The sequence below is a fragment of the Oncorhynchus kisutch genome, unplaced genomic scaffold (genome assembly GCF_002021735.2).
Source record: "Oncorhynchus kisutch isolate 150728-3 unplaced genomic scaffold, Okis_V2 scaffold1561, whole genome shotgun sequence".
Lineage (NCBI taxonomy): Eukaryota > Metazoa > Chordata > Actinopteri > Salmoniformes > Salmonidae > Oncorhynchus > Oncorhynchus kisutch.
Genome location: NW_022263506.1, coordinates 5,098 through 25,000, shown reverse-complemented (window position 1 = coordinate 25,000; position 19,903 = coordinate 5,098). Strand labels below are relative to the sequence as shown.

The 19,903-nt window shown below is 49.9% G+C and overlaps 1 protein-coding gene across 1 annotated transcript in view; it reads right to left on the bottom strand.

Annotated features, from left to right (window-relative positions):
• Positions 1–14,891, bottom strand: part of LOC116366736 (sister chromatid cohesion protein PDS5 homolog A-like) — a 41,342-nt gene extending 26,451 nt beyond the window's left edge. Inside the window, exons 1-6 of the mRNA XM_031818706.1 lie at positions 14,780–14,891; positions 14,448–14,516; positions 11,694–11,830; positions 11,374–11,497; positions 8,892–9,096; positions 803–917 (exon numbers count right to left, since the gene is read on the bottom strand). Of these exons, the coding sequence (XP_031674566.1) occupies positions 803–917; positions 8,892–9,096; positions 11,374–11,497; positions 11,694–11,830; positions 14,448–14,516; positions 14,780–14,833 (704 nt within the window). The 5' untranslated portion in view covers positions 14,834–14,891. The remainder of the gene's footprint in view (positions 1–802; positions 918–8,891; positions 9,097–11,373; positions 11,498–11,693; positions 11,831–14,447; positions 14,517–14,779) is intronic.
• Between the last annotated feature and the right edge of the window lie 5,012 nt (positions 14,892–19,903).

The following is a 19,903-nucleotide window of genomic DNA, read 5'->3' as shown; positions in this document are numbered from 1 at the left end:
GGTTTAGGAGAGATGAAGAGGAGAGGCCATGTACTGTCTGGTTTAGGAGAGATGAGGAGGAGAGGCCCTGTACTGTCTGGTTTAGGAGAGATGAGGAGGAGAGGCCCTGTACTGTCTGGTTTAGGAGAGATGAAGAGGAGAGGCCATGTACTGTCTGGTTTAGGAGAGATGAGGAGGAGAGGCCATGTACTGTCTGGTTTAGGAGAGATGAAGAGGAGAGGCCATGTACTGTCTGGTTTAGGAGAGATGAAGAGGAGAGGCCATGTACTGTATGGTTTAGGAGAGATGAAGAGGAGAGGCCATGTACTGTCTGGTTTAGGAGAGATGAAGAGGAAAGGCCGTGTACTGTCTGATTTAGGAGAGATGAGGAGGAGAGGCCATGTACTGTCTGTCTGGTTTAGGAGAGATGAAGAGGAGAGGCCATGTACTGTCTGATTTAGGAGGGATGAAGAGGAGAGGCCATGTACTGTCTGATTTAGGAGGGATGAAGAGGAGAGGCCATGTACTGTCTGTCTGGTTTAGGAGAGATGAAGAGGAGAGGCCATGTACTGTCTGATTTAGGAGGGATGAAGAAGAGAGGTGATGTTTGTTCATGTGTGTGTGTGTGTGTCTGTGTGTATGTATGTGTGTCTGTGTCTGTGTCTGTGTGTCTGTGTGTGTGTCTGTGTGTGTGTCTGTCTGTGTGTGTGTGTGTGTGTCTGTGTGTGTCTGTGTGTGTGTCTGTGTGTGTGTGTCTGTGTCTGTGTGTGTGTGTGTGTGTGTCTGTGTGTGTGTGTGCGTGTGTGTGTGTGTACACACTCACTCCTTGAGGTCTCGGAGCTGTTCGAAGTCCTGTGGCTTGGTGAAGTCTGGGTCATGAGCCAACAGGTGGATCATATAAGGAACCACATACTCTGGTAGGAGAGACACCAGCTTATCTATGGAGGGAGAGGAGGAGAGGAGGGGAGAGGGGAGGAGGAGAGGAGGGGAGAGGGGGAGAGGAGGGGAGGAGGGGAGGAGGGGAGAGGGGGAGAGGAGGGGAGGAGGAGAGAGGGGGAGGAGGAGAGAGGGGGAGAGGAGAGGAGGGGGAGAGGAGGGGAGAGGGGGAGAGGAGAGAGGAGAGGAGAGAGGGGGAGAGGAGGAGAGGAGGGGAGGGGGAGAGGAGAGGAGGGGGAGAGGAGGAGAGGAGGGGAGAGGGGGAGAGGAGAAGAGGAGGAGAGGAGGGGAGGGGAGGAGAGGAGGGGGAGAGGAGGATAGGAGGGGAGGGGGAGAGGAGAGGAGAGGAGGGGGAGAGGAGGGGAGGAGGGGAGAGGGGGAGAGGAGAGAGGGGGAGAGGAGGATAGGAGGGGAGGGGGAGAGGAGAGGAGGGGGAGAGGAGGGGAGGAGGGGAGAGGGGGAGAGGAGACGAGAGAGGGGGAGAGGAGGAGAGGAGGGAGGGGGAGAGGAGGAGAGGAGGGGAGGGGGAGAGGAGGAGAGGAGGGGAGGGGGGAGAGGAGAGGAGGGGGAGAGGAGAGGAGGGGAGGAGAGAGGAGAGAGAGAGGAGGAGAGGAGAGATGGGGAGAGGAGGAGAGAGAGAGGGGGAGAGGAGGAGAGAGGAGGAGAGGAGAGAGGGGGAGAGGAGAGAGAGAGAGGGGGAGGGAGAGGAGAGAGGAGAGGAGAGGAGAGAGGGGGAGGGAGGAGGAGAGAGGAGGGAGAGGGGGAGGAGAGCGAGGGGGAGAGGAGAGAGAGGAGAGGGGGAGAGGAGAGGAGGAGAGAGGAGAGGAGGGAGGGAGGGGGGAGGAGAGTAGAGAGGAGGAGAGGAGAGGAGGGACGGAGGGGAGAGGAGAGAGGGGAGAGGAGGAGAGAGGAGAGGAGGAGAGGAGAGAGGGAGAGAGAGGGGGAGAGGAGGAGAGGAGAGGGGGAGAGAGAGAGGGGGAGAGGAGGGAGAGGACGAGGAGGGAGGGGAGGAGGGGAGGAGAGAGGAGGAGGAGGGAGAGGGAGAGGAGGGGGGGAGGAAGAGGAGGAGGAGAGGTAGAAGGAGAGAGGGAGAGAGGCAGAGGGGAGCAGAAGATAGCGGGAGAGGAGAGGGGAGAGGGAGAGGAGAGGAGGGAGGAGAGGAGAGGAGAGGGGGGAGGATGAGAGAGTAGGGGAGAGGAGAGGAGGGAGGAGAAGAGAGGAGAGGAGCGCAGATGGAGAAGGAGCGGGACGAGGGGGGGAGCAGAGGGAGAGAGGAGACGGAGGAGAAGGCAGAGTAGGGAGATAGGAAGAGAGGGGGAGAGGGAGGGAAGGAGAAGGAGAGAGGGGGAGACGAGAAAGAGGGGGAGAGGTGAGGGGGACGGGGGAGAGGAAGGGAAGGGGGAGGAGGAGGGGAGAGCGAGGGAGGAGAGAGGTGGGAGAGGAGAAAGAAGGGGAGAGGGAGGGAGGGGGCGGAGAGGCGGAGCGAGAGGAGGGAGGGGGAGAGAGGGAGGAGTGAGAGGAGAGGGGGAGAGTGAGTAAGGAAGAGCGGGAAGAGAAGGGAGGGGGGACGAGGAGAGGAGGGGGAGGAAGGAGGCGAAGAGGGAGGAGGAGGAGGAGGCGGGGGAGAGGAGAGAGGGAGGAGAAGGAGAAGAGGGGAGAGGAGGAGAGGAGGAGAGGAGAATGGGGGAGAGGGAGGGGAGAGAGGAGGGAGAAGGGAAGAGGAGGAGGAGGAGGAGGAGAGAGGGCGAGAGGAGGAGAGAGCGGGAGGAGGAGGAGGAGAGGAGAGGCAGCGGAGAGAGGAGGGAGAAGGAGACGGAGGGGAGAGGAGAAGGAGGGGAGGAGGAGAAGGAGAGAGGAGGGAGAAGGAGAAAGGAGGGGAGGAGGGAGAAGGAGAGAGGAGGCGAGATAGAAGGAGAGGGAGGAGCGAGGGAGGGAGAAGGAGGGGAGAGGAGAGTGGAGGGAGAAGCAGAAAGAAAGTAGGGGAGGAGGGAGAGGGAGGAGAGGGGGAGAGAGGGGAGGAGGGGACTTAGTAAGATTTCTGTCCTGATGTATTAACAGTGGGGTTGAGTCGTGGGGTTGAGTCGTGTCCTGATGTATAACAGTGGGGGTTGAGTCGTGTCCTGATGTATTAACAGTGGGGTGGAGTCGTGGGGTTGAGTCGTGTCCTGATGTATTAACAGTGGGGCTGAGTCGTGTCCTGATGTATTAACAGTGGGGTTGAGTCGTGGGGTTGAGTCGTGTCCTGATGTATTAACAGTGGGGCTGAGTCGTGTCCTGATGTATTAACAGTGGGGTTGAGTCGTGTCCTGATGTATTAACAGTGGGGTTGAGTCGTGTCCTGATGTATTAACAGTGGGGTTGAGTCATGTCCTGATTGTATTAACAGTGGGGTTGAGTCGTGGTCCTGATGTATTAACAGTGGGGTTGAGTCATGTCCTGATGTATTAACAGTGGGGCTGAGTCGTGTCCTGATGTATTAACAGTGGGGTTGAGTCGTGTCCTGATGTTATAACAGTGGGCTGAGTCGTGTCCTGATGTATAACAGTGGGGTTGGAGTCGTGTCCTGATGTATTAACAGTGGGCTTGAGTCGGTCCTGATGTATTAACAGTGGGGTGAGTCGTGTCCTGATGTATTAACAGTGGGGTTGAGTCGTGGGGTTGAGTCGTGTCCTGATGTGTTAACAGTGGGCTTGAGTCGTGTCCTGATGTATTAACAGTGGGGTTGAGTAGTGGGGTTGAGTCGTGTCCTGATGTATTAACAGTGGGTTGAGTCGTGGGGTTGAGTCAGGTCCTGATGTATTAACAGTGGGGTTGAGACGTGTCCTGATGTATTAACAGTGGGGTTGAGTCGTGTCCTGATGTATTAACAGTGGGGTTGAGTCGTGTCCTGATGTATTACAGTGGGGTTGAGTCGTGTCCTGATGTTTTAACAGTGGGTTGAGTCGGTGGGTTGAGTCGTGTCCTGATGTTTTAACAGTGGGGTTGAGTCGTGGGGTTGAGTCGTGGGGCTGAGTCATGTCCTGATGTATTAACAGTGGGGTTGAGTCGTGTCCTGATGTATTAACAGTGGGGGTTGAGTCGTGTCCTGATGTTTTAACAGTGGGGTTGAGTCGTGTCCTGATGTATTAAGTGGGGTTGAGTCGTGTCCTGATGTATTAACAGTGGGGGTTGAGTCGTGTCCTGATGTATTTAACAGTGGGTTGAGTCGTGTCCTGATGTATTAACAGTGGGGCTGAGTCGTGTCCTGATGTATTAACAGTGGGGGTTGAGTCGTGGGGTTGAGTCGTGTCCGATGTATTAACAGTGGGGTTGAGTCGTGTCCTGATGTATTAACAGTGGGGTTGAAGTCGTGTCCTGATGTATTAACAGTGGGGCTGAGTCGTGTCCTGATGTATTAACAGTGAGGTTGAGTCGTGTCATGATGTATTACACGTGGGGTTGAGTCGTGGGGTTGAGTCGTGGCCTGATGTATTAACAGTGGGGTTGAGTCGTGGGGTTGAGTCGTGTCCTGATGTATTAACAGTGGGGTTGAGTCGTGGGGTTGAGTCGTGTCCTGGTGTATTAACAGTGGGGTTGAGTCGTGTCCTGATGTATTAACAGTGGGGTTGAGTCGTGTCCTGATGTATTAACAGTGGGGTTGAGTCGTGGGGTTGAGTCGTGTCCTGATGTATTAACAGTGGGGTTGAGTCGTGGGGTTGAGTCGTGTCCTGGTGTATTAACAGTGGGGTTGAGTCGTGTCCTGATGTATTAACAGTGGGGTTGATTCGTGTCCCTGATGTATTAACAGGGGGTTGTTGTTACGGTCCGGTTCACTAACCGTGGGCCAGGGGGTTTGTCATGTTACAGTCCGGTTCACTAACCGTGGGTCAGGGGGTTGTTGTTACGGTCCGGTTCACTAACCGTGGGCCAGGGGTTGTTGTTACGGTCCGGTTCACTAACCGTGGGCCAAGGGGTTGTTGTTACGGTCGGTTCATTAACCGTGGGTCAGGGGGTTGTTGTTACAGTCCGGTTCAATAACCGTGGGTCAGAGGGTTGATGTGTGGTCATGTTACGGTCGGTTCACTAACCGTGGGTCAGGGGGGTTGTTGTTACGGCCCGGTTCACTAACCGTGGGCCAGGGGTTGTTGTTACAGTCCGGTTCACTAACCGTGGGCCAAGGGGTTGTTGTTACGGTCCGGTTCACTAACCGTGGGCCCAGGGGGTTGTTGTTATGGTCCGGTTCACTAACCGTGGGCCAGGGGGTTGTCATGTTACAGTCCGGTTCACTAACCGTGGGTCAGGGGGTTGTTGTTACGGTCCGGTTCACTAACCGTGGGTCAGGGGGTTGTTGTTATGGTCCGGTTCAATAACCGTGGGTCAGAGAGTTGATGTGTGGTCATGTTACGGTCCGGTTCACTAACCGTGGGTCAGGGGGTTGTTGTTACGGTCCGGTTCACTAACCGTGGGTCAGGGGGTTGTTGTTACAGTCCGGTTCACTAACCGTGGGCCAAGGGGTTGTTGTTACAGTCCGGTTCACTAACCGTGGGCCAGGGGGTTGTTGTTACGGTCCGGTTCACTAACCGTGGGCCAGGGGGTTGTTGTTACGGTCCGGTTCACTAACCGTGGGCCAGGGGGTTGTTGTTACGGTCCGGTTCACTAACCGTGGGCCAGGGGGTTGTTGTTACGGTCCGGTTCACTAACCGTGGGTCAGGGGGTTGTTGTTACGGTCCGGTTCACTAACCGTGGGCCAGGGGGTTGTCATGTTACAGTCCGGTTCACTAACCGTGGGTCAGGGGGTTGTTGTTACGGTCCGGTTCACTAACCGTGGGTCAGGGGGTTGTTGTTTACGGTCCGGTTCAATAACCGTGGGTCAGAGGGTTGATGTGTGGTCATGTTACGGTCCGGTTCACTAACCGTGGGTCAGGGGGTTGTTGTTACGGTCCGGTTCACTAACTGTGTGTCAGGGGGTTGTTGTTACAGTCCGGTTCACTAACCGTGGGCCAAGGGGTTGTTGTTACGGTCCGGTTCACTAACCGTGGGCCAGGGGGTTGTTGTTACGGTCCGGTTCACTAACCGTGGGCCAGGGGGTTGTTGTTACGGTCCGGTTCACTAACCGTGGGTCAGGGGGTTGTTGTTACGGTCTGGTTCACTAACCGTGGGCCAGGGGGTTGTCATGTTACGGTCCGGTTCACTAACCGTGGGTCAGGGGGTTGTTGTTACGGTCCGGGTTCACTAACCGTGGGCCAGGGGGTTGTTGTTACGGTCCGGTTCACTAACCGTGGGCCAGGGGGTTGATGTGTGGTCATGTTACGGTCCGGTTCACTAACCGTGGGTCAGGGGGTTGATGTGTGGTCATGTTACGGTCCGGTTCACTAACCGTGGGTCAGGGGGTTGTTGTTACGGTCCGGGTTCACTAACCGTGGGCCAGGGGGTTGTTGTTACGGTCCGGTTCACTAACCGTGGGCCAGGGGGTTGATTGTGTGGTCATGTTACGGTCCGGTTCACTAACGTGGGTCAGGGGGTTGATGTGTGGTCATGTTACGGTCCGGTTCACTAACCGTGGGCCAGGGGGTTGTTGTTACGGTCCGGTTCACTAACCGTGGGCCAGGGGGTTGTTGTTACGGTCCGGTTCACTAACCGTGGGCCAGGGGGTTGTTGTTACGGACCGGTTTCACTAACCGTGGGTCAGGGGGTTGATGTGTGGTCATGTTACGGTCCGGTTCACTAACCGTGGGCCAGGGGGTTGTTGTTACGGTCCGGTTCACTAACCGTGGGCCAGGGGGTTGTTGTACGGACCGGTTCACTAACCGTGGTCAGGGGGTTGATGTGTGGTCATGTTACGGTCCGGTTCACTAACCGTGGGCCAGGGGGTTGTTGTTACGGTCCGGTTCACTAACCGTGGGCCAGGGGGGTTGTTGTTACGGACCGGTTCACTAACCGTGGGTCAGAGAGTTGATGTGTGGTCATGTTACGGTCCGGTTCACTAACCGTGGGTCAGGGGGTTGTTGTTACGGTCCGGTTCACTAACCGTGGGTCAGGGGGTTGTTGTTACAGTCCGGTTCACTAACCGTGGGCCAAGGGGTTGTTGTTACAGTCCGGTTCACTAACCGTGGGCCAGGGGGTTGTTGTTACGGTCCGGTTCACTAACCGTGGGCCAGGGGGTTGTTGTTACGGTCCGGTTCACTAACCGTGGGCCAGGGGGTTGTTGTTACGGTCCGGTTCACTAACCGTGGGCCAGGGGGTTGTTGTTACGGTCCGGTTCACTAACCGTGGGTCAGGGGGTTGTTGTTACGGTCCGGTTCACTAACCGTGGGCCAGGGGTTGTCATGTTACAGTCCGGTTCACTAACCGTGGGTCAGGGGGTTGTTGTTACGGTCCGGTTCACTAACCGTGGGTCAGGGGGTTGTTGTTACGGTCCGGTTCAATAACCGTGGGTCAGAGGGTTGATGTGTGGTCATGTTACGGTCCGGTTCACTAACCGTGGGTCAGGGGGTTGTTGTTACGGTCCGGTTCACTAACTGTGTGTCAGGGGGTTGTTGTTACAGTCCGGTTCACTAACCGTGGGCCAAGGGGTTGTTGTTACGGTCCGGTTCACTAACCGTGGGCCAGGGGGTTGTTGTTACGGTCCGGTTCACTAACCGTGGGCCAGGGGGTTGTTGTTACGGTCCGGTTCACTAACCGTGGGTCAGGGGGTTGTTGTTACGGTCTGGTTCACTAACCGTGGGCCAGGGGGTTGTCATGTTACGGTCCGGTTCACTAACCGTGGGTCAGGGGGTTGTTGTTACGGTCCGGGTTCACTAACCGTGGGCCAGGGGGTTGTTGTTACGGTCCGGTTCACTAACCGTGGGCCAGGGGGTTGATGTGTGGTCATGTTACGGTCCGGTTCACTAACCGTGGGTCAGGGGGTTGATGTGTGGTCATGTTACGGTCCGGTTCACTAACCGTGGGTCAGGGGGTTGTTGTTACGGTCCGGGTTCACTAACCGTGGGCCAGGGGGTTGTTGTTACGGTCCGGTTCACTAACCGTGGGCCAGGGGGTTGATGTGTGGTCATGTTACGGTCCGGTTCACTAACCGTGGGTCAGGGGGTTGATGTGTGGTCATGTTACGGTCCGGTTCACTAACCGTGGGCCAGGGGGTTGTTGTTACGGTCCGGTTCACTAACCGTGGGCCAGGGGGTTGTTGTTACGGTCCGGTTCACTAACCGTGGGCCAGGGGGTTGTTGTTACGGACCGGTTCACTAACCGTGGGTCAGGGGGTTGATGTGTGGTCATGTTACGGTCCGGTTCACTAACCGTGGGCCAGGGGGTTGTTGTTACGGTCCGGTTCACTAACCGTGGGCCAGGGGGTTGTTGTTACGGACCGGTTCACTAACCGTGGGTCAGGGGGTTGATGTGTGGTCATGTTACGGTCCGGTTCACTAACCGTGGGCCAGGGGGTTGTTGTTACGGTCCGGTTCACTAACCGTGGGCCAGGGGGTTGTTGTTACGGACCGGTTCACTAACCGTGGGTCAGGGGGTTGATGTGTGGTCATGTTACGGTCCGGTTCACTAACCGTGGGCCAGGGGGTTGTCATGTTACGGTCCGGTTCACTAACCGTGGGCCAGGGGGTTGATGTGTGGTCATGTTACGGTCCGGTTCACTAACCGTGGGTCAGGGGGTTGATGTGTGGTCATGTTACGGTCCGGTTCACTAACCGTGGGCCAGGGGGTTGTTGTTACGGTCCGGTTCACTAACTGTGGGCCAGGGGGTTGATGTGTGGTCATGTTACGGTCCGGTTCACTAACCGTGGGCCAGGGGGTTGTTGTTACGGTCCGGTTCACTAACCGTGGGTCAGGGGGTTGATGTGTGGTCATGTTACGGTCCGGTCCACTAACCGTGGGCCAGGGGGTTGTCATGTTAAGGTCCGGTTCACTAACCGTGGGCCAGGGGGTTGTTGTTACGGTCCGGTTCACTAACCGTGGGCCAGGGGGTTGTTGTTACGGTCCGGTTCACTAACCGTGGGCCAGGGGGTTGTTGTTGATGAATTCCCGTCTGATACTGATGTTCTTGAGCAGACACTGTCTGGCGTGGGCCCTCCTCTCCTTGACCGGGTCTTTGGCACACAGCGAGAAGACGGCCAGGTACTCTAATGGGAGGAGCAGCTTGACCAGAGCCAGGTGTAACTTCTGGGCAAAGATCTGACGCACCTGGTAACACTCATCCTGCAGGAGACCACAGAACACTTCAACAACAAGGACAGAACACTTCAACAACAAGGACAGAACACTTCAACAACAAGGACAGAACACTTCAACAACAAGGACAGAACACTTCAACAACAAGGACAGAACACTTCAACAACAAGGACAGAATACTTCAACAACAAGGACAGAACACTTCAACAACAAGGACAGAACACTTCAAGGACAGAACACTTCAACGACAAGGACAGAACACTTCAACAACAAGGACAGAACACTTCAACAACAAGGACAGAATACTTCAACAACAAGGACAGAACACTTCAAGGACAGAACACTTCAACGACAAGGACAGAACACTTCAAGGACAGAACACTTCAACAACAAGGACAGAACACTTCAACGACAAGGACAGAACACTTCAAGGACAGAACACTTCAACAACAAGGACAGAACACTTCAAGGACAGAACACTTCAACAACAAGGACAGAACACTTCAACGACAAGGACAGAACACTTCAACGACAAGGACAGAACACTTCAACGACAGAACACTTCAACAACAAGGACAGAACACTTCAAGGACAGAACACTTCAACAACAAGGACAGAACACTTCAACAACAAGGACAGAAACACTTCAACAACAAGGACAGAACACTTCAACAACAAGGACAGAACACTTCAACAACAAGGACAGAACACTTCAACAACAAGGACAGAACACTTCAACGACAAGGACAGAACACTTCAACGACAAGGACAGAACACTTCAACGACAAGGACAGAACACTTCAACGACAAGGAGAGAACACTTCAACATCAAGGACAGAACACAACAAGGACAGAACACTTCAACAACAAGGACAGAACACTTCAACAACAAGGAGAGAACACTTCAACGACAAGGACAGAACACTTCAACGACAAGGACAGAACACTTCAACGACAGAACACTTCAAGGACAGAACACTTCAACAACAAGGACAGAACACTTCAACAACAAGGACAGAACACTTCAACAACAAGGACAGAACACTTCAACAACAAGGACAGAACACTTCAACAACAAGGACAGAACACTTCAACAACAAGGAGAGAACACTTCAACAACAAGGAGAGAACACTTCAACAACAAGGAGAGAACACTTCAACAACAAGGAGAGAACACTTCAACAACAAGGAGAGAACACTTCAACAACAAGGAGAGAACACTTCAACAACAAGGAGAGACACTTCAACAACAAGGAGAGAACACTTCAACAACAAGGGCAGAAACACTTCAACAACAAGGACAGAACACTTCAACAACAAGGACAGAACACTTCAACAACAAGGACAGAACACTTCAACAACAAGGACAGAACACTTCAACAACAAGGACAGAACACTTCAACGACAAGGACAGAACACTTCAAGGACAGAACACTTCAACAACGACAGAACACTTCAAGGACAAGGACAGAACACTTCAAGGACAAGGACAGAACACTTCAAGGATAAGGACAGAACACTTCAAGGACAACGACAGAACACTTCAAGGACAACGACAGAACACTTCAAGGACAGAACACTTCAAGGACAGAACACTTCAAGGACAGAACACTTCAAGGACAGAACACTTCAAGGACAGAACACTTCAAGGACAGAACACTTCAAGGACAGAACACTTCAAGGACAGAACACTTCAACAACAAGAACAGAAAACACAGAAATGTTTCCTAAAGTCCCACCCTGACAGAAACGTGTCCTAAAGTCCCCACCGACAGACAGTCTTACAGAAACGTTTCCTAAAGTCCCACCCTGACAGAAACGTTTCCTAAAGTCCCACCCTGACAGAAACGTGTCCTAAAGTCCCACCCTGACAGAAACGTTTCCTAAAGTCCCACCCTGACAGAAACGTTTCCTTAAAGTCCCACCCTGACAGAAACGTGTCCTAAAGTCCCACCCTGACAGAAACGTGTCCCTAAAGTCCCACCCTGACAGAAACGTGTCCTAAAGTCCCACCCTGACAGACAGTCTTACAGAAACGTGTCCTAAAGTCCCACCCTGACAGAAACGTGTCCTAAAGTCCCACCCCGACAGAAACGTGTCCTAAAGTCCCACCCTGAGAGAAACGTGTCCTAAAGTCACACCCTGACAGAAACGTTTCCTAAAGTCCCACCCTGACAGAAACGTGTCCTAAAGTCCCACCCTGACAGAAACGTGTCCTAAAGTCCCACCCTGACAGAAACGTGTCCTAAAGTCCCACCCTGACAGAAACATGTCCTAAAGTCCCACCCCGACACACAGTCTTACGTTGATAACCAGCCCACAGAGTTGGAACTGTTCCGGTGTGATGATGTCATGGTAAACCGGTTCCTGGGCCAGCTTCATGATGGCTCCTCCTGCTGCCAGACGCAGACGAGACATGTCTGATTTACTGCGGGAGGAAGAGGAGGAAGAGGAGAAGAGATGAGTAATGAGCATGAATTACTATTTTGTAACCTATCCCCCCCCTCCCCAAAATGCAGTTAGCCTGACCGCTTAACCAACGACCTCTAATCCCCTAACCTTCAACACCTGACCCAGAGGTCTCCCTCTGAGACCAGCATGGCTGACCTCTGACATCTACATACCTGATCTTTTTCTGTTCTGTGAGGTCTCCCTCTGAGACCAGCATGGCGGACAGCAGTCGGAGGGTGGAGTTGGCCGATTTAGACTGATTGTTCTTCATACCGAGGAGCCAACGCACCAACAGCTTAATGGCCTGCACCTGGGGAGGAGAGACGGAGAGATCACACATTATACTTCCAACAGCATTCTACTCCTGGGGAGGAGAGAAAGGGAGAGGGGGAGGACAGAGATAGGGAGAGGAGAGTAACTCAGTTGGTAGAGCATAGTGCTTGAAATTGCCAGGGTTGTAGGTTTGAGTCCCACTGGGGACCAGTGTGGGGGGGAAAGTATTTTGTCAAATGTATGACCTCACTACTGTAAGTCACATAAAAACATCTGCTGAATGACTAAAATGTAATGTAGAGGCGGAGGAGAGAAAGCGAGGGACAGAAAGAGAGAGAGGCGGGAGGAGAGCGAGGCAGAGGAGAGCGAGGGACAGAAAGAAGAGAGGCGGAGGAGAGAAGCGAGGGACAGAAAGAGAGAGGAGGAGAGCGAGGGACAGAGAGAGAGAGAGGAGGAGAGCGAGGGACAGAAAGAGAGAGGAGGAGAGCGAGGGACAGAAAGAGAGAGGAGGAGGGAGAGAGGAGGAGGAGGAGAGCGAGGGACAGAAAGAGAGGAGAGATATGTATAGAGTGTAGTTTACCTCAGGAGAGATATGTATAGAGTGTAGTTACCTCAGGAGAGATATGTATAGAGTGTAGTTACCTCAGGAGAGATATGTATAGAGTGTAGTTACCTCAGGAGAGATGTGTATAGAGTGTAGTTACCTCAGGAGGAGAGATGTGTATAGAGTGTAGTTACCTCAGGAGAGATATGTAGAGTGTAGTTACCTCAGGAGAGATATGTATAGAGTGTAGTTACCTCAGGAGGAGAGATATGTGGAGTGTAGTTACCTCAGGAGAGATATGTATAGAGTGTAGTTACCTCAGGGGGAGAGATATGTATAGAGTGTAGTTACCTCAGGAGGAGAGATATGTGGAGTGTAGTTACCTCAGGAGGAGAGATGTGTATAGAGTGTAGTTACCTCAGGAGAGATATGTATAGAGTGTAGTTACCTCAGGAGGAGAGATATGTATAGAGTGTAGTTACCTCAGGAGAGATGTGTATAGAGTGTAGTTACCTCAGGAGAGATATGTATAGAGTGTAGTTACCTCAGGAGAGATGTGTATAGAGTGTAGTTACCTCAGGAGAGATATGTATAGAGTGTAGTTACCTCAGGAGGATATGTATAGAGTGTAGTTACATCAGGAGGAGATATGTGGAGTGTAGTTACCTCAGGAGGAGAGATGTGTATAGAGTGTAGTTACCTCAGGAGGAGAGATATGTATAGAGTGTAGTTACCTCAGGAGAGATGTGTATAGAGTGTAGTTACCTCAGGATAGATGTGTATAGAGTGTATTTACCTCAGGAGAGATATATATAGAGTGTAGTTACCTCAGGAGGAGATATGTGGAGTGTAGTTACCTCAGGAGGAGAGATGTGTATAGAGTGTAGTTACCTCAGGAGGAGAGATGTGTTATAGAGTGTAGTTACCTCAGGAGAGATGTGTATAGAGTGTAGTTACCTCAGGAGGAGAGATGTGTATAGAGTGTAGTTACCTCAGGAGAGAGATATGTAGAGTGTAGTTACCTCAGGAGAGAGATATATAGAGTGTAGTTACCCCAGGAGGAGAGATATGTGGAGTGTAGTTACCTCAGGAGAGATATGTATAAGAGTGTAGTTACCTCAGGAGGAGAGATATGTATAGAGTGTAGTTACCTCAGGAGAGATGTGTATAGAGTGTAGTTACCTCAGGATAGATGTGTATAGAGTGTAGTTACCTCAGGAGAGATATATATAGAGTGTAGTTACCTCAGGAGGAGATATGTGGAGTGTAGTTACCTCAGGAGGAGAGATGTGTATAGAGTGTAGTTACCTCAGGAGGAGAGATGTGTATAGAGTGTAGTTACCTCAGGAGAGATGTGTATAGAGTGTAGTTACCTCAGGAGGAGAGATATGTAGAGTGTAGTTACCTCAGGAGAGATATGTAGAGTGTAGTTACCTCAGGAGAGATATGTATAGAGTGTAGTTACCTCAGGAGAGATATGTATAGAGTGTAGTTACCTCAGGAGAGATATGTATAGAGTGTAGTTACCTCAGGAGAGATATGTATAGAGTGTAGTTACCACAGGAGGAGAGATGTGTATAGAGTGTAGTTACCTCAGGAGAGATATGTATAGTGTGTAGTTACCACAGAGGAGAGATATGTCTAGAGTGTAGTTACCTCAGGAGAGATATGTAGAGTGTAGTTACCTTAGGGGAGAGATATGTATAGAGTGTAGTTACCTCAGGAGAGATATGTAGAGTGTAGTACTCAGGAGAGATATGTAGAGTTAGTTAGTACCTCAGGCAGAGATATGTAGAGTGTAGTTACCTCAGGAGAGATATGTAGAGTGTAGTTACCTCAGGAGAGATATGTAGAGTGTAGTTACCTCAGGAGAGATATGTAGAGTGTAGTTACCTCAGGAGGAGAGATATGTAGAGTGTAGTTACCTCAGGAGGAGAGATATGTATAGTGTAGTTACCTCAGGAGAGATATGTAGAGTGTAGTATACCTCAGGAGAGATATGTAGAGTGTTGTAGTTACCTCAGGAGAGATATGTAGAGTGTAGTTACCTCAGGAGAGATATGTATATAGTGTTAGTTACCTCAGGAGAGATATGTAGAGTTGTAGTTACCTTAGCCAGCACCTCAGGAGAAACTTCTTCGTCAGATGTCCACAGCTTCCCATTTTTGTTTCCTACAGACTGGAGACACACTCTTACAATCCCTGTCTTTAGGTGACCCAAGCACTAGCATCGGTGTGTGTAGATACATGGATTTAGTGTGTGTGTGTCAGTGTGTGTGTGGTGTGTGTGTGTGTCAGTGCGTGTATTAATGATTAGTGTTTGTGTATTTTTGTGTATTCATGATCAATGTGTGTGTGTGTGTATTTTTGTGTCAGTGTGTGTGTGTGTATTTTTGTGTCAGTGTGTGTGGTTGTGTGTGTGTCTTCGCTCCCAAAACCCACCCTGTCATTCATGAGCAGGTCCTTGACGATGAAGTTGGCCACGATGGCCTTCATGGGGGAGGCAAACTGATCTGGAGCCAGTAGAGAGATATGACCCAGACTGACCCAGGGGGTTATCAAACTGTTCTGGGACGTCAGCGTTCAGACTACGAGGAGAGGCTGGGGGAGAGGAGAGAGGTGGTTAGAGAGAGAGAGGCTGGGGGAGAGGAGAGAGGTGGTTAGAGAGAGAGAGGCTGGGGGAGAGGAGAGAGGGTGGTTAGAGAGAGAGGCTGTGGGGAGAGAGAGAGGCTGGGGGAGAGGAGAGAGGTGGTTAGAGAGAGAGAGGCTGTGGGAGAGGAGAGAGGTGGTTTAGAGAGAGAGAGGCTGGGGAGAGGAGAGAGGTGGTTAGAGAGAGAGAGGCTGGGGGAGAGGAGAGAGGTGGTTAGGGAGAGAGAGGCTGGGGGAGAGGAGAGAGGTGGTTAGAGAGAGAGGCTGGGGGAGAGGGAGAGAGGTGGTTAGAGAGAGAGAGGCTGTGGGAGAGGAGAGAGGGGGCGAGAGCAGAACCAAGTTTTCCTCTAGGATTTTGCCGTTTCTCAGCTCCATCCAGTATCTTTTTATCCTGAACAACTCCCTAGTCCTTGCCGATACCCATACCCATACCATGATGCAGCCACCACAGAGGCTGGGGGAGAGGAGAGAGGGGTGGTAGAGAGAGAGGCTGGGGGAGAGGAGAGAGGGGGTTTCCAACACATCACTGAATAACTGCCTCCGTATTTTCAAGCATGTTGGTGGCTGCATCATGGTATGGGTATGCTTGTCATCAGCAAATACTGGGGAGTTTTTTCAGGATGAAAATAAACAGAACAGAGCTAAGAACAGGCAAAATCCTAGAGGAAAACCTGGTTCAGTGCTTTTTCACCAGATACTGGGAGAGGAATTCACCTTTCAGCAGGGACAATAATCTACAAAACAAGACCACATCTACACTGGAGTTGCTTAGCAATAAGACACTGAATGTTCCTGAGTTGCCGAGTTAACAGTTAGACTTAAACCCGTTTGTAAATCTATGGAAAGACGTAAATGGCCGTCTAGCCATGATCCCCAACATCTGGGACCAGAGCTTGAAGAATTATACATGGGCTAATCATTTACCAATCCAGGTGTTAAAGCTCTTAGAGACTGTTGGGGGAGAATCCAGAATTAGTGAGGTAAAATTAGAGACTGTTGAATCAGAATCAGAATTAGTGAGGTAACATTAGAGACTGTTGGGGCAGAATCAGAATTAGTGAGGTAACATTAGAGACTGTTGAATCAGAATCAGAATTAGTGAGGTAACATTAGAGACTGTTGGGGCAGAATCAGAATTAGTGAGGTAACATTAAAGACTGTTGGGGCAGAATCAGAATTTGTGAGGTAACATTAAAGACTGTTGGGGCAGAATCAGAATTAGTGAGGTAACATTAGAGACTGTTGGGGCAGAATCAAAATTAGTGAGGTAACATTAGAGACTGTTGGGGCAGAATCAGAATTAGTGAGGTAACATTAGAGACTGTTGGGGCAGAATCAGAATTAGTGAGGTAACATTAGAGACTGTTGGGGCAGAATCAGAATTAGTGAGGTAACATTAGAGACTGTTGGGGCAGAATCAGAATTAGTGAGGTAACATTAGAGACTGTTGGGGCAGAATCAGAATTAGTGAGGTAACATTAGAGACTGTTGGGCAGAATCAGAATTAGTGAGGTAACATTAGAGACTGTTGGGGCAGAATCAGAATTAGTGAGGTAACATTAGAGACTGTTGGGGCAGAATCAGAATTAGTGAGGTAACATTAGAGACTGTTGGGGCAGAATCAGAATTTGTGAGGTAACAGAGACTGTTGGGGCAGAATCAGAATTAGTGAGGTAACACTAGAGACTGTTGGGGCAGAATCAGAATTAGTGAGGTAACATTAGAGACTGTTGGGGCAGAATCAGAATTGTCTCTTATACACATCTAGATGTGTATAAGAGGTAACATTAGAGACTGTTGGGGCAGAATCAGAATTAGTGAGGTAACATTAGAGACTGTTGGGGCAGAATCAGAATTAGTGAGGTAACATTAGAGACTGTTGGGGCAGAATCAGAATTAGTGAGGTAACATTAGAGACTGTTGGGGCAGAATCAGAATTAGTGAGGTAACATTAGAGACTGTTGGGGCAGAATCAGAATTAGTGAGGTAACATTAGAGACTGTTGGGGCAGAATCAGAATTGGTGAGGTAACATTAGAGACTGTTGGGGCAGAATCAGAATTAGTGAGGTAACATTAGAGACTGTTGGGGCAGAATCAGAATTGGTGAGGTAACATTAGAGACTGTTGAATCAGAATCAGAATTAGTGAGGTAACATTAGAGACTGTTGGGGCAGAATCAGAATTAGTGAGGTAACAGAGACTGTTGGGGCAGAATCAGAATTAGTGAGGTAACATTAGAGACTGTTGGGGCAGAATCAGAATTAGTGAGGTAACATTAGAGACTGTTGGGGCAGAATCAGAATTAGTGTGGTAACATTAGAGACTGTTGGGGCAGAATCAGAATTAGTGAGGTAACATTAGAGACTGTTGGGGCAGAATCAGAATTAGTGAGGTAACATTAGAGACTGTTGGGGCAGAATCAGAATTAGTGAGGTAACATTAGAGACTGTTGGGGCAGAATCAGAATTAGTGAGGTAACATTAGAGACTGTTGGGGCAGAATCAGAATTAGTGAGGTAACATTAGAGACTGTTGGGGCAGAATCAGAATTTGTGAGGTAACATTAGAGACTGTTGGGGCAGAATCAGAATTTGTGAGGTAACAGAGACTGTTGGGGCAGAATCAGAATTAGTGAGGTAACATTAGAGACTGTTGGGGCAGAATCAGAATTAGTGAGGTAACATTAGAGACTGTTGGGGCAGAATCAGAATTAGTGAGGTAACATTAGAGACTGTTGGGGCAGAATCAGAATTAGTGAGGTAACATTAGAGACTGTTGGGGCAGAATCAGAATTAGTGAGGTAACATTAGAGACTGTTGGGGCAGAATCAGAATTAGTGAGGTAACATTAGAGACTGTTGGGGCAGAATCAGAATTAGTGAGGTAACATTAGAGACTGTTGGGGCAGAATCAGAATTAGTGAGGTAACATTAGAGACTGTTGGGGCAGAATCTGAATTAGTGAGGTAACATTAGAGACTGTTGGGGCAGAATCAGAATTAGTGAGCTAGCATTAGAGACTGTTGGGGCAGAATCTGAATTAGTGAGGTAACATTAGAGACTGTTGGGGCAGAATCAGAATTAGTGAGGTAACATTAGAGACTGTTGGGGCAGAATCTGAATTAGTGAGTAACATTAGAGACTGTTGGGGCAGAATCAGAATTAGTGAGGTAACATTAGAGACTGTTGGGGCAGAATCAGAATTAGAATATCAGAAGGGAGGGGGACAGAATGGATCAGAAGGCAGAATCAGAATTAGTGAGGTAACATTAGAGACTGTTGGGGCAGAATCAGAATTAGTGAGGTAACATTAGAGACTGTTGGGGCAGAATCAGAATTAGTGAGGTAACATTAGAGACTGTTGGGGCAGAATCAGAATTAGTGAGGTAACATTAGAGACTGTTGGGGCAGAATCAGAATTAGTGAGGTAACATTAGAGACTGTTGGGGCAGAATCTGAATTAGTGAGGTAACATTAGAGACTGTTGGGGCAGAATCAGAATTAGTGAGGTAACATTAGAGACTGTTGGGGCAGAATCAGAATTAGAATATCAGAAGGGGAGGAGGACAGAATGGATCAGAAGGCAGAATCAGAATTAGTGAGGTAACATTAGAGACTGTTGGGGCAGAATCTGAATTAGTGAGGTAACATTAGAGACTGTTGGGGCAGAATCAGAATTAGTGAGGTAACATTAGAGACTGTTGGGGCAGAATCAGAATTAGTGAGGTAACATTAGAGACTGTTGGGGCAGAATCAGAATTAGTGAGGTAACATTAGAGACTGTTGGGGCAGAATCAGAATTAGTGAGGTAACATTAGAGACTGTTGGGGCAGAATCAGAATTAGAATATCAGAAGGAGGACAGAATGGATCAGAAGGCAGAATCAGAATTAGTGAGGTAACATTAGAGACTGTTGGGGCAGAATCAGAATTAGTGAGGTAACATTAGAGACTGTTGGGGCAGAATCAGAATTAGTGAGGTAACATTAGAGACTGTTGGGGCAGAATCTGAATTAGTGAGGTAACATTAGAGACTGTTGGGGCAGAATCAGAATTAGTGAGGTAACATTAGAGACTGTTGGGGCAGAATCAGAATTAGTGAGGTAACATTAGAGACTGTTGGGGCAGAATCAGAATTAGTGAGGTAACAGAGACTGTTGGGGCAGAATCAGAATTAGTGAGGTAACATTAGAGACTGTTGGGGCAGAATCAGAATTAGTGAGGTAACATTAGAGACTGTTGGGGCAGAATCAGAATTAGTGAGGTAACATTAGAGACTGTTGGGGCAGAATCAGAATTAGTGAGGTAACATTAGAGACTGTTGGGGCAGAATCAGAATTAGTGAGGTAACATTAGAGACTGTTGGGGCAGAATCAGAATTAGTGAGGTAACATTAGAGACTGTTGGGGCAGAATCAGAATTAGTGAGGTAACATTAGAGACTGTTGGGGCAGAATCAGAATTAGTGAGGTAACATTAGAGACTGTTGGGGCAGAATCAGAATTAGTGAGGTAACATTAGAGACTGTTGGGGCAGAATCAGAATTAGTGAGGTAACATTAGAGACTGTTGGGGCAGAATCAGAATTAGTGAGGTAACATTAGAGACTGTTGGGGCAGAATCAGAATTAGTGAGGTAACATTAGAGACTGTTGGGGCAGAATCAGAATTAGTGAGGTAACATTAGAGACTGTTGGGGCAGAATCAGAATTAGTGAGGTAACATTAGAGACTGTTGGGGCAGAATCAGAATTAGTGAGGTAACATTAGAGACTGTTGGGGCAGAATCAGAATTAGTGAGGTAACATTAGAGACTGTTGGGGCAGAATCAGAATTAGTGAGGTAACATTAGAGACTGTTGGGGCAGAATCAGAATTAGTGAGGTAACATTAGAGACTGTTGGGGCAGAATCAGAATTAGTGAG